This window comes from Lemur catta, chromosome 23 (assembly GCF_020740605.2).
Source record: "Lemur catta isolate mLemCat1 chromosome 23, mLemCat1.pri, whole genome shotgun sequence".
NCBI classification, from domain to species: Eukaryota; Metazoa; Chordata; class Mammalia; order Primates; family Lemuridae; genus Lemur; species Lemur catta.
In genome coordinates this window covers 225,803-247,310 of record NC_059150.1, presented here as the reverse complement: position 1 = coordinate 247,310, position 21,508 = coordinate 225,803, and the positions used below count along the sequence as shown (strand labels likewise).

General features: G+C 35.2%; 1 protein-coding gene across 1 annotated transcript in view; it reads left to right on the top strand.

Annotated features, from left to right (window-relative positions):
* The window catches only part of KCNT2 (potassium sodium-activated channel subfamily T member 2), a 210,412-nt gene that overhangs the window by 114,334 nt on the left and 74,570 nt on the right, over positions 1-21,508 (top strand). Inside the window, exons 14-17 of the mRNA XM_045536512.1 lie at positions 9,875-10,024; positions 11,632-11,861; positions 14,636-14,849; positions 18,690-18,795. Coding sequence (XP_045392468.1) covers positions 9,875-10,024; positions 11,632-11,861; positions 14,636-14,849; positions 18,690-18,795 — 700 coding nt within the window. The remainder of the gene's footprint in view (positions 1-9,874; positions 10,025-11,631; positions 11,862-14,635; positions 14,850-18,689; positions 18,796-21,508) is intronic.

The window sequence follows — 21,508 nt, the reverse complement described above, 5'->3', positions numbered from 1 at the left end:
TATATGTGGTCAGTAAGTGAAGAGAAATTATTTGAACATTTTTTCTTGAGTAGCTCAGGGAATTGCAGAGAAGATCATACAATTGTAGCACTCCATTTGACTCTGCAGTGCACTCTATTGCAATAACCAAAATAATGAAATTACTGCTCACAGATTCTCTACTTTTAATCTGAAGCCATAGACTTATTTATGGCTAGTAAACAAAATACAAATATTTACAACTTCAAAAATGTAAAAATAACTATACAGCAAATAAAACTTTTTTATTTCAAAGTATTACAGGGGTACAAATATTTTTGGTTAAATGGATCACTTTTATAATGCTTGAGTCATAGTTATAAGTGTGCCGTCACCCAGATAGTGTGCATTGTATCTGTTAGGTGGATTTTCACCCATCCCCTCCTCTCCACCCCCTGCTTAATTTCCATTGAGTTTTACTTCCCTCTATGAACATGTGTGATCATCAGTTAGTTCCAATTTAATAGTGAGTGAGTACATGTGGTGTGCGTTTTTCCATTCTTTGGATACTTCACTTAGGATAATGGTCTCCAGTTCCATGCAAATTGTTGCAAAAGGTATTAAGTTATCCTCCTTCATGGCTGAGTATTATTCCATGGTATACGTATACCACATTTTGTTAATCCACTCATGAATTAATGGGCACTTGGGTTGATTCCACATCATTGCAGTTGTGAATTTTGCTGCAGTAAACTTTCAAGTGTAGGTGTATTTTTGACAAAATTACTTCTTTGCCTTTGGGTAAATACCTAGTGATGGTATTGCTGGATCAAATGGTAGACCTACTTTTAGTTCTTTGAGGATTCTACATACTATTTCCCAGAGAGGATGTGCTAATGTGCAGTCCTGCCAACAGTGTAGAAGCATTCCTTTCTCTCTGCATCCATGCCAGCCTCTATTAAATATTATTTTTGAACTTTTAAATAAAGGCCATTCTAACAGGGATCAGGTGATGTCTCACTGTGGTTTTAATTTTCACTTCCTTGATGATTAGTGACATTGAGCATTTTTGCATGTTTATTGGCCATGTCTGTCTTCTTTTGAAAAGTTTCTGTCCATTTCTTTTGCCCAGTTTTTGATGGGGTTGTTTGATTTTTTTTCTTGCTGATTTGCTTGAGTTCTTTGTAGATTCTGGTTATTAGCCCTTTACCAGATACATAGCATGCACATATTTTCTCCCATTTTGTAGGTTGTCTATTCACCCTATTGATGTTTTCTTGGCTGTACAGAAGCCTTTTAACTTAATCAGGTCCCATTTACTTATTTTTGTTTTCGCTGTGATTGCCATTGGGGTCTTCTTCATTAATTCTTTGCCTAGGCTGATATCTAGAAGGGGTTTCCAACATTTTCTTCTAGTATTCTTATGGATTCATGCCTTACATTTAAGTGTTTTATCCATCTTGAATTAATTTTTGTGAGTGGTGAGACATATGTATCCTGTTTCATTCTTCTGCATGTGGCTATCCAATTTTCCCAGCACCATTTATTTAATAGTAAGTTTTCCCCCTTGCATATTGTTGTCTACTTTGTCAAAGATCAATTGGCTGTATGTGGGTGGTTTTATATCTGAGTTTTCTGTTCTGCTCCATTGGCCTATATCTCTGTTTTTGTGCCAATATCATGCTCTTTCGGTTACTACAGCCTTGTAGTATAGTTTGAAGTCTGGTAATATGATGCCTCCGAATTTGTTCTTTTTGCTTAAGATTGTTTTGGCTATTTAGACTCTCTTGGGCTGCAAACAAAGCATAGAATTATTTTATCTAGATCTGTGAAATCTGAGGTTGGTATTTTGATGGGGACTGCATTGAATGTGCAAATCACTTTGGGTCGTATGGACGTTTTAACAATGTTGATTCTACCGATCCATGAACATGATATGTTCTTACATTGGTTTGTATCATCTGCAGTTTCTTTCCTCAGTGGTTTGTAGTTCTCCTTGTAGAGATCTTTCACCTCCTTGGTTAAGTATATTACTAGATATTTCATTTTCTTTTTAGCTAATGGTATTGAGTCTTTGATCTTACTCTCAGCTTGACTATTATTACTCTATATGAATGCTAGCAATTTGTGTACATAGATTTTGCTGAATTTATTTATCAATTCCAGTAGTCTCTTCATGGAATCCGTGGGGTTTTCTACAAATAAGAGCATAACATCAGCAAAAAGCAACAGTTTGACCTTTTCGTTCCCAATTTGGATACCCTTAATTTGTTTCTCTTACCTGATTGCTCTGGCTGGGACTCCCAGCACTATGTTGAATAGAAGTGGTGATAATGCACATTCTTGTTTTGTGGAAATTCTTTCCCATTCTTAGTGGGAATGCTTTCAGCTTCTCCCCATTCGGTATGATGTTGGCTATGGGTTTGTTATATATGGCTTTTTGAGATATGTTCCTTCTATGCCTAGTTTATTGAGGGCTTTTATCATGAAAGTTGCTGAATTTTGTTGAATGCTTTTTCTCCATCTGTTGAGATGATCATATGATCTTTGTTTTTGCTTCTGTTTATGTGGTGAATCACATTTATCACTTTATGTATGTTGAACCATTCTTGCATTCCTGGGATGAAGCCCACTTGCTTGTGGTGGAGTATTTTTTTAATGTGATGTTGAATTTGGTTTGCTAGTATTTTATTGAGAATTTTTGCATCTATATTCATAAGGGATATTGATCTGTAGTTTGTTGTTGTTGTTGTTGTGTCCTTCCCTGGCTTTGGTATCAAGGTGATACTGGTGTCATAGAATAAGTTGGGGAGGATTCCCTCCTTCTCGATGTTATGGAATAATTTCTGCAGTATGGGTACCAACTCTTTTACATAGGTCTGTTAGAATTTGTGTGTGATTCCATCTGGTCCAGGGCTTTTTGTTGTTGGAGATTTTTTATTACTGCTTCAATCTTGTTTCTAGTTATTCTTCTGGTCAGGAATTCTGGTTCTTCCTGATTGAGTCTTGGGAGGTCGTGTGATTCCAGAAATTCTGGAATTCCAGAAATTCATCCAACCAGATGAATAGAATAGCAACCCACATATCAATTATTATTATTTTTTTTTTTTTTGGAGACAGTGTCTCACTTTTTTGCCTGGGCTAGAGTGAGTGCCGTGGCATCAGCCTAGCTCACAGCAACCTCAAACTCCTGGGCTTAAGCGATCCTACTGCCTCAGCCTCCCGAGTAGCTGGGACTACAGGCATGCGCCACCATGCCCGGCTAATTTTTGCTATATATATTTTAGTGGGCCAGATAATTTCTTTCTATTTTTTTAGTAGAGACGGGGTCTCGCTCTTGCTCAAGCTGGTCTCGAACTCCTGACCTCGAGCGATCCACCCGCCTCGGCCTCCCAGAGTGCTAGGATTACAGGCGTGAGCCACCGCGCCCGGCCCACATATCAATTATATCAATCAAAGTGGATGGTTTAAATTCCCCACTCAAGAGACATAGAATGGCTGAATGGACTAAAAAAAAACACAAGCCGAGTATCTGCAGTCTCCAGAAAACACATCTAACTCACAAGGAATCCTATAGCCTCAAGGTTAAGGGATGGAAAAATATGTTCCATGGAAATGGAAATTGAAAGAAAGCAGGTGTACCCATTCTTGTGTCAGATAAAGTTGACTTTAAATCAGTAATAGTAAAGAAAGACAAAAGATGATCGTTATATAATGGTAAAGAGAGCAATTCAACAAGAAGACATAACAATTCTAAATATTTGTGCACCTAACACAGGAGCACCCAGATTCATAAAGCAAATCCTACTAGATCTAAGCAAAGAGACAAAAACCAGCATCGTAGTTGCCAGGGACTTCAATACCCCACTGAGAGAACTGGACAGATCATCCAAGCAGAAAATAAGAAACACTGGACTTAAATGGGACTCTAGAACAAATGGACCCAACAGACATTTACAGAATGTTTTACCCCCAAACTACTGAATATACATTCTTCTCATCAGCACATGGAACATTGTCCAAGATTGATCATATTTTAGGCCACAAATCATGGCTCTACAAATTCAAAATAATTGCAGTCATATCATGTATCTTCTCAGAATACAGTTGAATAAAACTAGAAATCAACTCCAAGAGAAACACCCAATTTTATACAAAGTCATGGAAGTTAAGCAACCTGCTGCTGAATGATTATTGTATCAATGATGGAATTAAGATAAAAATCAAAAGATTCCCCAAACTGAATGACAAAGGGGATACAAGCTATCAAAATCTTTGGCATTCATGAAAAGCAGTCCTAAGGGGAAAATTCATAGTCTTAAATGCCTACAACAAATTAACAATCTGATAACATGTCTCAAGGAGCTCGGGAAGAGCAAACCAAACTCAAAGCCAACAGAAGAGAAGAAATAACTAAGGTCAGAGGAGAACTAAATGAAATTGAAAACAAGAAAATAATACAGAAAATCAATGAAACAAAATGTTGGGTCTTTGAAAGGTAAACAAAATTGATAGACTTCTTGCTAGATTAACCAGGAATAGAAGAGCTGGTTCTTTGATAAGCTCAAAGAAATGAAAAAGGAGATATTACAATGGATACCAGAGAAATATAAAATATCACCTATGAAAAAAATCCCTATGCACATAAACTCAAGAATGTAGAGGAAATGGACAAATAAAACTTTTATTCCAAGGTTGCAAAACAGAAAATCGAGACTGTGTCTATAGTTAGTGAAACAGAGTTTTAAGTATGTTAAGTTAAAAAGTACCTAGTAAATCTGAGTTTGCAGTCTGACAACCAATGAGACAAATTCTTCCAGTATACAGGTTTTATTTAGCCACTAACATGGTATAAACATTTTTTTTCTTTTGAATTGTTTTCTTGGAATTTGCTTCTCAGTGGACATGCAGCAATCATCTTGCCACAAGCCTAAACACTCCTTATTGTGTTGTATCTGAACTGATTCACATATTTGTACTTTACTATTCACTCTGTAGACACTAGAGTTGCAGAACACTGCAAAAAAGGAATTAAAAATGGCAGTATGATTATATGAACAACCTGGGGGAATCCATTGTGAAATAATTCTTTTCTTTCATATCACGCATTAAGAAATCAATAAATAATACAATCATACAGTAGTAAAATTTGATAACATTGTTAAGAGATACCTTAAAACTCTTTGAATTAAGCTCAGCATTTGAAAGCATATAGTTTTTAATATTTACTTTTGGTGAAAATGTAACCTAAGAATGAGGTAAATTGCTAAAACTAGCATCTAATTAAGAGTTAGAACATTGTTATGGTTTGGTCATTTATTTATTCATTTCATAAATGATAATCACATGCATCCATACTGTGTAAGGCACTGTTGGGAGTTCAGGGAATACGAACACGAATACATTGTGATTACAAATCAGACCAGTGTCAGCATTGTGTGTATATGTATTTGGAATGTTATTATAAATTTTCCGTAATGGATTTATTTTCTTAATAAAGATACTTTTTAGTTATGGTAAGATTAGTTTGCATACTTAAGAATAAATCAAATGACAGTGTGGAAAAGCAGTAAAGAACTTCCTAGTTACAATTATTTTTAAAAGGGTAAAAAATAAGCAAATGATAAAATGTAAATATAAGCAATAGGAGCTTTCGATACTCCTGTATCTTTGTACCAGTATTTTTGAAATATAAGTCACCTAGAAAATTCACTTTGATGTTCTAACTAAAGGTACAGATATAGCAGTGTAATGTAAATGCACAAGAGCATGAAGCACTTGAAGCTAAGTGCATGGTATTAGTAAGCAAGCAGGCTGTGAGCTGGGGGTAGTACATTTTAGCCATAAAATTTTATTTATGCTGAAGTAGAGCAGTTTAAGATTAGTGAGATATGACTTATTTAATAATGGAATTAAAGAGGTAAGAATGCAGCTCCATTATTACAAATGAATTTCTTTGTTCAGCTGACAGTTTAAAAAGTTGATGAAAAGTCTTAATAGAATTTTGGGATTTTTTTTTTAACTTGGTGATCATTAATGGGAATTAAATTAGCACTTTAAAAAATTATATTGGAGTTATTGAAAGAGAAACTACCTTTAAGGGCAGTGAATTTGAGCCACATTCTGCACAATTAACCTTTTATATTTAACTTTTTAGCTCTTTGTCATTTCTTACTGAAATAGATCCCTCTCAAAGTGATATTCATTGTTTATGTTCACTGTCAATAATGCCTTAAAACTGTACAGCAGTTCTGTATTCTCACCACTTTCCACAGCAATTTTTCTTCTCCTGAGAATGGCAAACAGTTTTCTGGTTCCATCTGGTGGTAGAAAAAAGACTATCATTCTTCATATTATTTCTTAATTTTTAATCGTAGAACTCAGGTTTCTATTTTGATGTCTGATGACATAAAATGTTGGAGAAGTTCTGCTATTCAAGAAGAGGAATGCATAAGCCTCTTCCTAGTAGACCTAGGTATTTTAACCTTGTGTTTTACTAATTCTTTTGTATAGAGTTCTCAGATAGTTTTCTTTTAAGATAAGGTAAACCTACATCTGTAAGTCAATTCTGTTGGAAGAACAAATGGTCACACAAAGTTATGTGTTAGCTGTTCGTTTTGTAACTTCACCTGTTTTGGAATTATCTGTGCACCCCAATATATCTCCCATCCCGTAAATTATAATTATGCTTCCGATGATGCAGGCTACAATTTGTCAGAATTATTTCTTTGACCTACTATACATGTATTTAACTACATTATTTAGGATTGAAGAGAACAAAATGTACTAGCAAAACTAAATGTAACAATTACAATGTAGAAGTGTTTAAAACAACAGATTTGACATTGATAGTAAAGGCAAAATTGCAATATTATCTAAATATTTTAATTTTTAAATAAAGTAAAACTTTGAAACCATTAAAGAACCCTGTGAAGTATACAAACAGCTAACTGTAACTAAACTGACATTATTTCCATAGAATATGGAATTAAATAAAGTACAATAATTTTAATTAGACTTAAACCTTTTTGGTCATATGTTATAATCCTTTAAAATACATTTTCAATCAATATAATAAGTTAAAACATTTCCTTATTTAAAATAGAATGTCAATAAAGAAATTTTTATTTAATTCATTTAACTTATTTATTTTATTCAAGTATAAGACATCAATGACACTTTTTTCCTAAGGCAGAAATTTTTATAATTATACATAAAGCCTTCTGTTACATGGTGAAGAATGAATTTTATATCAAGGATATCTATGACAAGGTACTCTTTATTCCATTGATGTGAAAATAACTTAGTTTGATAATACAAATAAGTTTATAAAGGCAACTGGTATGGCAATCTGTGTCCATTTTGGTGAATCTGAAATGAATTATTTATCATGTATTTAACTACATTATTTAAGATTGAAGAGAACAAAATGTACTAGCAAAACTAAATGTAACAATTACAATGTAGAAGTGTTTAAAACAACAGATATAATGTGAAAGAGGTGGATCCCCACTAATGATTACATTTTATAACTCTTTAGCGGTGGGTTGCTCTTTAGTTTACCTTTATTGTGATGGCATTCTTATATGCATAAAGAAAATATGAAAGTTAAAAAATTAAATTATACTTTCTAAAATTTATTATTATGAGTTACACAAAAACACACAGCTTCATAAAAAAATAAGTTGCCAGTAGAATAAGGTTTTATGCTATTTTTTTAAAATGTGGACTACATTACTGAGCAGGGTTGTTCTGCACATTCCAGAAATAGGAACAGTGTTTGCAACCTAATAAGACTTCAACATATTGTACCTGGAACAAGAAATTCCAGTTAAATCCTTATTTCTCCCTCTGGAAAAATTTGACATGGGAAAATTTTTAAAAAACAAAACTATATAAGCTTCTTTTACTGCATTCAGAGATCTATATTAAAATACATTTCTGCAAAGAGCAGACTCAAGTACTTATTAGTAAATAGCCCTTGTTCCACTCAGTTGATTGCATTGATGCAGAGGAGATTGGTATATGAGTTAATTTGCTTTCTGGCAATAAATACCCATTTGCCTTGAAGGTGCAATCATGGATAAATGAGAAATGCGCAACTTGCGTCTGAAAGAAAAATAAAACCAGTTGTCAAAATTGATTTATCCACAATCTAAAAGTTAACTGGAACAAAGTAATATTTCTAACTTGGGAACAATAAACAGAATGAAATAAATATATCTTTTTTTTTTAAAAAAACCAATACCTACTATGTAGAGAGGGATTTTCACATTGTCCCAGAGTTAGTGATTATAACCCAAAACTGAGGACAAGGAAGAGTAAAGTATTTCATTGTCTAATCTTCCCACCCATGAGAAGTGATGAGCAGAGAGGGGAGCAAATCGGAGAGCACAGTGCCTTTGCATCCACCCCCAGCCAAGTGAGGTGAGGTCCAGAAGAATGCCCCATTACTCAGAAAAGAGGATGCGTGCTCAAAGTAGGAACCAGCCTCTCATTCCCCAGTTAGACACCTGCTTATGTCCTTGTCTGTGATTATTTGAAGGTGAGGACGAAAGAGAAAGAGATGCCAGGGCAGAGAGCAGAGACTGCTGCAGAGCAGTCCACGTTCCATGCATGAGTTTCCTGTGCCACAAATAATAGCTTAAAACAGTTTGCACTCCCTTTCTGCTACCTGTCTATCCCAGAAGGTAGGGCAACCCAAGAAGCGAGAGGCTGTAGGGTGTACCACTAGGAAATACATCGAGGGAGAGTGGAAGAGATTTTGCTGCCTACTGGTGATGATACACAGAGGCCCACGCCTCATTACCCACAAAGCGTTTTCACGTCTCTACAGAATGGCCACTTGGTGACCGTCTTGTTAGAGAACACTGACGACCAGTGGCAGGCGGTCCAGAGAGCAGCAGCAGCCCAGGGAGACAAGCCTGAGGTGGGAAGATGGGAGCTTCAGACTGATGGGCCTGGGCTTCATTTGAATGGAACTTAAACATGATTTGAAGGAAATGCAATCTGTCTAAAACGTTATTACAAAACAGGAATGAGAGATTTCAAATCACATGGCTGAAGGCTACAAAGTCTTGATGTGGAGGTCGTAATTTATTTACTTCACTGGACTTCTTTTTTCCTTTCTCCTAAGCAATTCTTTATCAAGCTTTTCTCACTATTTATTTTTTTTCTTTTACATTTTTTTCTCGCTAAGACATTTATTTAGGGTTTAAAATGCAAAGAATAACAGACACAAGCTTCTAGGCTTGTGCTTCTAGGCTCTCCTATTGAAGTTTGTCGAAGGCTGTCATAACTATGGTATTGGATGCATGAATTCTAGAGCACTCCCTTTTATTCAGAGGAAATAGAGACCTAAGGGATTCTTTCAAATATCAAACATACACTGTTATTCTGTATTCCATTTGTTTTCTTACTACCATGTTTTATTTTCATATTCCTATCCTTTTTCTTTATTTTTCTGCTAACATCTTTACTAACAGCTGTAACTGGCAACTGTTTTGAAAATAAAGGTGGACATAAATATGAGTAGGCAGGATTCTTTACTATTTAGCTATCAGTCAGTCTAGTAGAGCAACCTCAAACGGGTATGAAACAGACAACAGACTGCGCTATAATATTTGACAGGTTGACGTGCACTTCAAAGTTAACAGTTTCTAGGAAACTGCCATTTCTCAAGCTTATATGTGTGTGTGTGTATATAGTGTTAATTTCCAAATTTTTGTAGGAACTCTTGCGTGTCATATCATCATATAGACTTCAGAGCCCCATGCTGATACTTCTTGAAATAGTGCTTGTCAGTTCTCACAGCTGGGAAACAGTTGTATGAGAACAACTGCTTTTTAACCACACTCACTGTGGTTTTTTTTTTTTTTTTTTTCTGTGTGTGTATGTGTGTGTGCTTGTATTTCAGAGAAGGCCAGCAATCGCCAGAACAGTGGCAGAAGATGTACGGTAGATGCTCTGGGAATGAAGTCTATCACATCATTTTGGAAGAGAGCACGTTTTTTGCTGAATATGAAGGAAAGAGTTTTACATATGCTTCTTTCCATGCTCACAAAAAGTATGTTTCTGTTTCCAGAATGAAATAAAAATATCCATCAATCAATTGAGCATACCAATTAAACACAATTTTCTAAAATACAATCCATATTAGTGCTCTTGAGTTTCAAGTATTCTGGAATTTTTGGCATGATTTTGCACTATTTCAACTCTGGCCTCTGTATGGTCTCAGTAAGTTTAGATTGTCAGGAGTAAATTATAATTTAGTAGGACTATTTACTTTAGCATCTTTTAAGCTCTCATTTTATAATATTTCAACCCATTAGGAGTTCACCAACAAATGAAAATCATCTTTACAGATCTAAATTTTAAAGTATTGATTAAAAATTTAAACAAAGTAATAATATTTATAAAAACTATCCATGAAAACAAAACAATCTCTGATGGTGGCATTTGGTTTGGCCAGAGAAATAAGTTAAAAAATAAAGGACACTACCTTCCAATTCAAACATGGAATATTATTTTTTCCTTTTCAAGAAAAAATTATTTACTTAAGAAATAAAAATGTATATACATTGTGAAAATAATACATTATCTGTTCTAAAATGTATTAATATAATATAGTTGTGGGACTTATATTTAGTATATTCCACTATCTAACATCTATTATTCAGGTGGTCTCTGACATGTAATGCCTTGACTTATGATTTTTTTTTACTATATGATGGTATCAACTCAACACATATTCAGTAAAACCTATAGTTTGATATTCATACAACCATTCTGTTTTCACTTTTAGTGCAGTAGTCAATAAATTACATTAGATATTTAATACTGTTACAAAATAAGCTTTGTGTTAAATGATTTTGCCTAACTGTAGACAATGGAAGTGTTCTGAGCATGTTAAAGTGGGTTAGGCTAAGCTATGTTGTTGATAGGTTAGGTATATTAAATGCATTTTTTACTTAATATTTTCAACTTATGATGGGTTTATTGGGATGTAACTCCATCATAAGTAGAGGAAGATCTGTGTTCTACTTTACTTTTAAACTTTATTTTATAACACATTAAGACATAATGAAGTAAAAATATTCAAGATAATTTGTGTTTGGGAAGTAACCCAAAAAAAGTAGATAAGAATTTTTTTAAGTAGCCTGTTTGATTCAAAGGTTGTTATTTCTCCTAATTAAACTATATGCCTATTTAGGACTATTTAAAAATGTTTTTTCTAAAATTCCAAATAAACCAAATACGATAGAAACAGTATTAAAAGAAATTCAGAGGCCTTGGTTCTTTCTCATGTGACCTTGGGTTTCTTTTTTCCTTTCAACCAACAGTTGTAAAACTTTTTTGACCAATGTAAGAAATACTGTTTATATATTCTGACCAAAGTAAATGTTTTGTAAAAATTTACAAAACAATAATACTCTTACTATATTGCATGCACCCTGATGTTTTCTATTTTCTTCCATTCTTTTTCAGTAAAATATACATTTATACTGGTCATAATCAACTCAGTTGATTTTACAACACACTAAGAACATAGTTTCTTTCCCCGTAAAAAAAAAAAAATTATTCTACTAATTTTCTTACATATGTAAACTTGAAAAAAATCTAAATTTCTGAATTATAATTCTTAAACTCTTTTATTTTCTTTTTTAAATTAAGGTTTGGTGTCTGTTTGATTGGTGTTAGGAGGGAGGATAATAAAAACATTTTGCTGAATCCAGGTCCTCGATATATTATGAATTCTACAGACATATGTTTTTATATTAATATTACCAAAGAAGAGAACTCAGCATTTAAGAACCAAGACCAGCAGAGAAAAAGCAATGTGTCAGGGTCATTTTATCACGGGCCGTCCAGACTACCTGTGCACAGCATAATTGCCAGCATGGGTAAGTATAACCAAGTTTAAAAATGTTATTGTTTATTTCCAAAATAAAAATGAATGGTAAATACACTTTAATTGTTATTAAAATTTCAAAGTCAATTTTTGAAATGCCTGTGTGTTTTACAAATTGGGTATGATTAAGTATAGAAAACAAAATTTCTAAGTTGTTCGGTTCATCAAAAAATAAGATATTATAAAAATGCTTCTGACTATTATTTTATTTTTCTGATTACACATAAGCACCTTACACTTCTATATTTCTATTCTAAGTTCTCTGTCCAGTTACCAACAGAGGCTATTTCAAACATTCTTGACTTTTCTCAGAATTCTTTTTCTATCTCCATCTCATTCTCACCATTGAGCTTGGCTTCTATGACACAGAAAAAAAGAAAACAAAAAAGAAATAGATCTAGACAAATGAGAGTTTCCTTAAAATTTTGCCACTAAACCACCAAAAACCTACAAAACTTTAGCTTCTGTCACAAGGAAAATATGTCCTTTCTTTTAACTAATATTATACTATTGCCTTCACTTATGCTGTGGACCCGTCCTCTTGTTCCTCCTCAGAGACTTCACTCTGTAATTCATCCTTGTTACCTGGCTTTATTTTTGCCCCCACATCCCTGGCTGTTTTCTCTCTCTCTCTCTCTCTCTCTCTCTCTCCATTTCTCTCTGTAGACATACACATATACTTTTAAAACTCCTGCCATGACATTTTCACAGAAAAATTTCTCAAACGCGCTGTCTTCAGTGGCAGGCTTGAACCCTGTTGCCCCTGTCCCTCCCCAGTTCAGTCTGACGTCTGCAGTCGTTTGGGCAAGCTCAGCACTCCTCTCTGTCGCTCAGTCCCGTGAATGTCTTCACAGCGTACGACAGTGTGGACCGTGTTACTCTGGAAACATTCTCGTGCCTTTTGCCTGCATCGCGCACACTCGCTTTCCAAACGGTGTGGTCATGTCTGTGCTCAGCGATTCCCTTGTCCATAAACTGATGATTCCTTTACCTAAATCATTAACTCAAACTTCTCTTCACCACAATATATTCAACTGCCTACAAGTTATTTCTGTTTGAGTATGTTGCAGGAAAAACTAGTATAGCATATTCAAATTGAACTAATTTCTCCACCTTCATTCAACATCATCTCCATTTTTTTTTCTTTTACTAAAAATTAGATGACACCATTATCCTCCAGGTTATAAAGTCACAACTCTGACTTTTCACCAGCCGCCTCTTCTCATACGTCATGATTCACCTCATTCTGTTCAATCTGATCGGTAGATGGTCCCTAAAATCATTCAGTTCAGATTGGATAACATAAGGGCTAAGAAATGGCAATTGAAGCTAGCAATGCAGTGATCACTGTTCACCTTGGTAAGGTTCTTGCAGTGGAGTGGTGGTGAAGAATGCCAGATCAGAGTGGGTTTGGGAACTAACGGTAGAAGACAAGTTAGGAAGACTAGTTTAGACAACTCTTTATAAGTTTACAAGCCTAGCGCAGTGGCTCACGCCTGAAATCCTAGCACTCTCGGAGGCTGAGGTGGGAGCATCACTTGAGCTCAGGAGTTCAAGACCAGCCTGAGCAAGAGTGAGACCCCATCTCTACTAAAAATAGAAAAATTAGCCAGGCACAGTGGTGCGTGCCTATAGTCTAAGCTACTCGGGAGGGAGGCTGAGGCAGGAGGATCACTTGAGCCCAGGAGTTTGAGGTTGCAGTGAGCTATGATGCCACCACTGCACTCTAACTGGGGTGAAAAAGTGGGACTCTGTCTCAAAAAATAAAAAGTTTGTTTGTAGGCCGATCACGCCTGTAATCCTAGCACTCTGGGAGGCCGAGGCAGGTGGATCGCTCGAGGTCAGGAGTTCGAGACCAGCCTGAGCGAGACCCCGTCTCTACTAAAAATAGAAATAAAAATTATCTGGACAACTAAAAATACATATAGCAAAAATTAGCCGGGCATGGTGGCGCATGCCTGTAGTCCCAGCTTCTCGGGAGGCTGAGGCGGTAGGATCACTTGAGCCCAGGAGTTTGAGGTTGCTGTGAGCTAGGCTGACGCCACGGCACTCACTCTAGCCCGGGCAACAGAGTGAGACTCTGTCTCAAAAAAAAAAAAAAAAAGTTTGTTTGTAAAAAGGAACAAAGGAATGGCTTGATAGCTGATGGTAGTAGAAAAAGAGAATGAGAAAGGCAAAGAAATTGGGGATATATTAATAAATAAGAGAGTATAGTGAGAGACTATGGTACTTAGGTAAGGAAACGAAAAGAGATCTATTGGTTAAAGAACACTGAAAAGGAAGCAGATTAATAGATTATAATTCCAGTGCAGATCAAGAGGGAGAGAGCTGCCAAGAGAGGAGGTACAGATAAGTGTCAGAGAGTGAGACGCCAGAAGGAGAGATTATATACATTAAGTAGTAATTACAAAATGTAGGGTGTGACCTTGAGAGGGAATGTCTGAGGAATGGGAGATGAAAAACCCATAATTAGAGGGGAGGACAAAGAACTGAGTCTGGAGTATTACAAGGATCATCTTACATGTATAATGAAGATACCAAGAATTAGGACAGAAACTCTCCACGAATACACTTTTGTACAAGTACAGAATTTGTTATCCAGGAAAATGCCCATAAAGAAATAATTAGCTTGCAGAACTAAAGGCTAAAAATATGTATATTTCCTTGTTATGCTGATTGTATTTCATTTAACTTTCATCATTAAATGATCCATATGTCATAAATTTGGCAAATTCCTTGATGGATTGTCATATTTCATTGTTTTAGGTACTGTGGCTATAGACTTGCAAGACACCAGCTGCAGATCAGCAAGTGGCCCTACCCTGACGCTTCCTACAGAGGGAAGCAAAGAAATGAGAAGACCTAGCATTGCTCCTGTTTTAGAGGTTGCAGATACATCATCAATTCAGACATGTGATCTCTTAAGTGATCAATCAGAAGACGAAACTACACCAGATGAAGAAATTTCCCCAAACTTAGAGTATGTTCATGTCCTCTAAAAACAGTGTAAGATTGCTGGGTTTGGGCTAACGTCTTTACGTAGTGTCTTTCCATCCCTTACCAATAGGTGAGGAGTCATGTTCCAACCTTCCTGAAGTCCTAGAATTATTCCCACATATTTCTACCAAACAGAAGTATCTCTCTTGACTACAGAGCATTTTAAGCCCTTAAGTTTCTGGCTTCAACGTATTTTAGGTTATTAAGTATGAAATGTCCAATTTCCTTAAGTACTAAGTTTGACAGTTGATATCTCTGACATTTCACTTTGACACTTCTTGTTTTATTTTTATTGGGAAGGTACATCCTCAGTCTTTCAAATGCACATTTTGGCTTGTGATTATCTTTCAAAATTTTTAAGAGCGATTTTTATGAAACCATGGATAAATCAAGAATTCATGTTATTTTCAAATATGAGTTCCATTATGGAACCAGTGCAGTGCAGACAGCTCCAAATATCAAAGAAGTGTTTGGGAAGGATGTGGCTAATGAACACACAGTACGTTGATGGTTTGAGAAGTTCCGTTCTGGTGATTTTAATCTTGAAAATGAGCCACATGGGTGACCTGAGACCGTGGTGGGTAATGATGAGCTGAAAGCTGTAGTGGAAGCAAATCCATCTCAACCTGTGAGTGACTTAGCAGCAAGGTTGGATGTTACTATTTCATCAGTATTGGACCATTTGAAACAAGTCAGCAAGGTAAAGAAGCTGGATGAATGTGTACTGTGTGAATTAAATGAGCATTAGAAGAGAAATAGTATTGAAGCTTGACTTTCTTTGCTATCATGATATTAAAGGCAAACCATTTCTACACTGTATTGTTACATATGATAGAAAAATGGATTCTTTTCAACAATCGCAAGCATTTGGCACAATGGTTGGATAAAGATGAAGTACCGAAACACAGTCCAAAACCAAATATTCATCAAAAAAAGCTAATGGTGTCTGTTTGGTGGTCCAGCACTCGTATGATCTACTATAGCTTCGGGAAACCTGATCAATCGATTACAGCTGATGTCTACTGCAACCAACTGGGCAAAATGATGAGGATGCTTGTGATGAAGCAGGCAATATTAGTTAGTAGCGACAGGCCAGTCCTCTTGCAAAACCACATGTTGCAAAAAACAACGCTGCTTAAACTACAGAAGCTGCACTTGGAAACTCTGTCATCCGCCTTATTCATCAGACCTTACACCAAATGACTACAACTTCTTCCAGACTTTGGACCACTTCTTGCAAGGAAAAATATTCGACTCTCAACAAGCTGTGGAAAACGCCTGTCACGATTTCATCGCCACTTGCTCTCCAGGCTTATTTGCTACTGGCATAAGCAAGCTACCATTAAGATGGCAAAACTGTGTTGATAGTTTAGGCACATACTTTGATTAATTGTATGCTTTTTTTTTTTTTTTTTTTTTTTTGAGACAGAGTCTCACTCTGTTGTCCGGGCTAGAGTGCTGTAGCGTCAGCCTCGCTCACAGCAACCTCAGACTCCTGGGCTCAAGCAATCCTCCTGCCTCAGCCTCCCAAGTAGCTGGGACTACAGGCATGTGCCACCATGGCCAGCTAATTTTCCTGTATATATTTTAGCTGACCTTATAATTTCTTTCTATTTTTAGTAGAGACAGGGTCTTGCTCTTGCTTAAGCTGGTCTCGAACTCCTAAGCTCAAACAATCCGCCCACCTCAGCCTCCCAGAGTGCTAGGATTACAGGCGTGAGCCATTGTGCCCGGCCTATGCTGCTTTTTTGAGATATAATAAACTACACTTTTGATTCAAAATCAGACATTTCATATTTAATGACCTAATGTTTTTCAACCTCATTTTTCTCTAAATTATCTTTTATCCTTAAAGGAAAGAAAAAGGTATAAAACGACATTCCCAGGACATAAACTGCATTTTTATAATTCGATTTTTTTTGTTGTATTGTACTTTCTACTTTTAATTTCTTTTATTCCACATCCGTATTGAAGTTCAATCAATTATCCAATGACCTGTAAATTCAGCCTCCTTCATTAAGCTTTCCTTGCTTATCTCAACTTTTACAGTCTTTTTCAGACAGTATGTGTCAATAACACTGTAAATCCATGAATAAGAGAAGTACTATCTCTCTAATCTATATAGTACTAATCATATTTTAGCCTACAGTAGGGTATGTTTACATGTCTTATTCCATATATTAAATTGCCATGTTTTGAGGAAAGCATAGCAGTCCACAGCCCTGACTATGCAGTCTTAAAAACTTCGTTTTCCATGCCAGTTCCACCTTATACTGGTTGTGGGCAGGTGACTTTGATTAAATAATCTGGCTTGATTTCTTTACCTGTAAACTGGGTGTAATTACTACTTCGTAACATTATATGATGATTAATTGAGATAATGGACAAAAAATGCACATGACAAAACAATATTTTGTGCAGAGTAAGTATTTGATTAGTATTAATTATTCTTACTAGTAGTACTGGTAGTAACGGCATTGGTAACATCATTTCCTAACATTTCTAGCAATATCTTTTATATAAGTTCAATTAATGTTGAATTGAGCTAAAATAAACAAATATCATTGAAATTTGGAAAGATCCTCCTTTTAAAAATTTCTCATCTTTTTTTTTTTCATTTATTGTAAGAAACTTTGATGTACCCTCAGAATAAAATTCACTCTCCAGGAAAGTAGTGGTCTGTGTACTCACATATATTTGGAATCCAGTATGGGAAGAGGAAGACGTTTGGCAACCAGTATTTTTCTAGGAAACAGTGTTTTGTGGTGCAAGTGAAATTCTTTCTTTAGACTTCTTAAAAAATTGAGAAGTAGAAATTTTTATTTCTAGAAAAATGAGTTGTTAAAGTAATTGTGGAGATTATCAACTTCTAAACTTACAAAACTTTACCCTCTAATTTTATCTGTATTTTACCTCTCAGCCAATGACGTCTATAAAACAGTTTCAACTAGGCATGAAATGTCTTGATTCAGCAGGTAAATTTATTAAAATCAAGAGCTTTCCTTTGGATAAAGGAATATTCCTTTCACTAGATTTTCCTTTATTTCCTAATTATCATTTATGCTGTTACTTTTTAGAAGTTCCATTTTGAAAGTCAGTGTAGCCAAAATGTGTAGGTGGCTATTTTTCAAAAGTCAGCAAAGAAAGTGAATGTCTTTGATAATGTTTTAAGCATGATTTGAACAAAGCAACAGATTTCTCTGTTTTTGACTAATTAACTCAGTCATTTGCTTCCTTTTGGTTATGCCTTTATGACTAACAAATATTGATAGAGTGAATCATAATAATGCATTTTCTTTAAATGCATTGTGTAAAAATTAACATTAATATTTGTTAAAAAATATATCCAAATCTTCTAAGCTGAAGGTTAGTGAGCTTTTTCTAGAAAGGAGCAACTAGTAAATATTCTATGCTTTCTGGTTCCCGTTGCAACTACTCAACTCTGTTTTTGAAGCACAGAAGCACTCAAACACGATACATAAATGAATGAGTATGGCTGTATTCCAATAAAGCTTTATTTATGGATTCTGAAATTTGCACTTCGTATGAATGATTTTCACTTGACATGAAACATTCTTTTGACTTTTTTCAACCATTTAAAAATATAAAAACAATCCTTAACTTGCAGAACCATGTGGTGGGCCAGATTTGATCCCTATACTATAATTTACCTACCTCTATTCTAAACTATCTCTTTATCAAAATATAATTGCAACATAGAGTTACTCATTCTAACTTTATCAAAGCAGAGGAACATGGCCATAACTTAATTTCCCCAATTTGCGTGCCTTATCCAAGGGTAATGTTTTATATTATTTTGCAGGTATGCTAAAGGCTACCCGCCTTACTCTCCATATATAGGAAGTTCACCCACTTTTTGTCATCTCCTTCATGAAAAAGTGCCATTTTGCTGCTTAAGATTAGACAAGGTAAGCACACATTGCTCTTGTTCTCTCCAAAAATAAAATTATAGCATTTGACGATTACATATATTTAAATAATTTATACAGCATTTTTACTAAAATATATTTTATGGGTATTATCTTTTCAAGTGTGAATTTAATTACATAAAGTGGTAAATTTTACTTTTTTTTAACTGTACTAAAGGTTACCCAAATTCTTTTCTCTTCTACTAAATTAATCAAACGGATTAGCCAATCATGTTTTTAAAGAGGAAAATAGAGTTACCCAAATCTCCACCCTATGAACCTTTAACATCCATTGGCTAAAATCATTTTAGCCAAATGTGCATTATTTATTTTACCATTATTGCTTCAGATCTCAATATGGAATCCCACCACATGATGAGATGCGTCAGTCCACGTGTTAGACACAAAGGTTTGTTTATGGCTAGACTGGAAGCTCAGTGCCTTGCCTAATGTCGCCTTTCTCAGAGTTTTCACTGTAGTTCTTGGTTCCTGCCTGGATGTTCCAGAGAAGGTGTCCAAAAGAGGAAAATTCCAGTAATGCTAGAATTTCATCTTTTTCATAATACAGACATTGGGCTTGACCTGGATGAGTTTAGTCTCCTGAAGAATAAGAAAACAGATAAAAAGAAGAACCTTACACTCCCCCTAGAGATTCAAATGTGCCACTAATTCTAACCTGGGATTTCTTCTTTTACTCTAAACTTTGAAGTTAGAGTTAAAATCCCCACTCTCCACTTAAAATCTGTGCAACTTGGCAACTAACTTCACGAATCAATTGCAGTTTCCTCATCTGTATTGTAGATATAGTTTTAATATGAACCTCATCGTGCTCTTAGAAGGATTATGTAAATTGGTACGTGTTTAATAAAGTGCAAGAAACTTAACTAAGTACTTTACATATTTTGTTAATATTCTCGCTATTATTTTTTCATATGGTAAACATTATAAATTTTACCTATTGCTATCATTCTTGAGGAAGAAGATTAACAGAAATATTAGAAAATTCCTACGTTTATCTCCCCAGATTTGCTTTGTGAATCTTCGCCATTGCTCCTAAATATTTATTGAGGCCCATTGAGGTGGACAACTGCACCTTTCAAGGCCTTGTTATTTTGCAGTCGTTATTTTACTCTAATATTGTGAAGCATTTTATATTTTTGGCCTGCTATGTATCTTCAGTAACATCAATAAATCCTAAATTTTAGGACCCTTCACTTGCATTGACCCCTTCCAAGACTAATTTTTGCTATGACTAATTTTTATTTGTAATATTTTTATTGTTTTCCTTAAAAAGGATTCCTAAAATAGCATATGCTTCAGGCACCACAAAACCTGGATTCACTTCTGGTTACATTTACTTCTTTTAATAACCAGTAAAAGAAGAAAAGAAACATTACAAGATATTAGAAGACCAAAGAATAGAAATGATTTATCTCCAAGCAAGGAATCCAATTCAATGGAAAGGCTAAGCTTTTAGAGATCAGGATTGGTGGAGGAGTAATGGAGGATCTTTTAAATGTCAAAACTATGAACTATCTCTTTACCATATTAAGAAAACAAAGTTTCTGCGCTTCACTGATTGACTAGTGATATCTGGGATTGCTGGTTATTTAGGTAGCATTAGGCTGGTAGGAGGTGGTCTGCTGTGTAAATGAGTGCCCTCTTTGAGACTAAGGGATGGGATTATGCAGCTGCCCCTACTTTGTGAAATGTGTGAGTTGGAATCCTGTTGTCCAATTCATTCTGTCCCAGCATCAGCAAGCTGGTGTCCTGGTCAAGGTTTATCCATGCTAAATTCTCTGCTCTCTTCTTGCTTTTTCCTTACTAATTGAGCTACTTCTAAGTCTCCTTAGGGAAAGTTGTCTTGTTTTTCTTTTATATATCCCATAGATATTAAAGTTCTTAATGATCCAAACGTTAACCCATCACTATTCTCCTTCCTTGATGTGACTTCTTTCTGAGTGACCTTATTTCTTCATATGGCTTCAGATTCTGACTGTATTAATCAATAATTCTCCAAGCACCCTTCCAATGAAGACTTGTTGTCCTTGTTCTTCACCATTTCCTGTTTGCTTTTCTTTCCTATTCCTTAGATCTTCCTTCTGGATTCATTTTCCTACTTCCTATATTACAACTTTTAGAAATTCTGTTACGAATATTCTGCCGGTGACAAATTCTTTCTATTACGCTTTTCCTTGAAATGTTCTGATTTTCATTGCCCTCATTCTTTAAAGACAGTTTTGCTTGATGTCCAATTCTAGGCTATTAGGGGTTTTTTTTTTTTCTTTCTTTCTTTCTTTCTTTCATCACTTTAAGGACTTAATTTACTGCCTCTGTGCTCAGAGTCACTGTTGAAAACTCAGCCATCATTCTAATTGTTGTTTCTTGTGGGTCGTCTCTCTCTTTTGTTTATTCTCTTTTCTTGAGAACTTCTCATTGTCTTGGTGGTTGTGCATTTTCATTCTGATGTGTATGGCTGTGCATTTCTCTTTACTTATTTGGATTAGGATTCATTGAGTTTCCTGAACTGGAGGATTTGGGTTTTTCGTCACTTTTCAAAAATTCTCAGTCAACATTTACTTGAATTAGGCTTCTTTCTGATTTTTTCTTATCTTTTTTTCAGGTATTCTGGTTAAATATATATTTGATATTCTCACACTGTCTTCCAAGTTTTAATTTTTTCATGCTAGGTTCTGTTCCTTTTCTTCTCTGC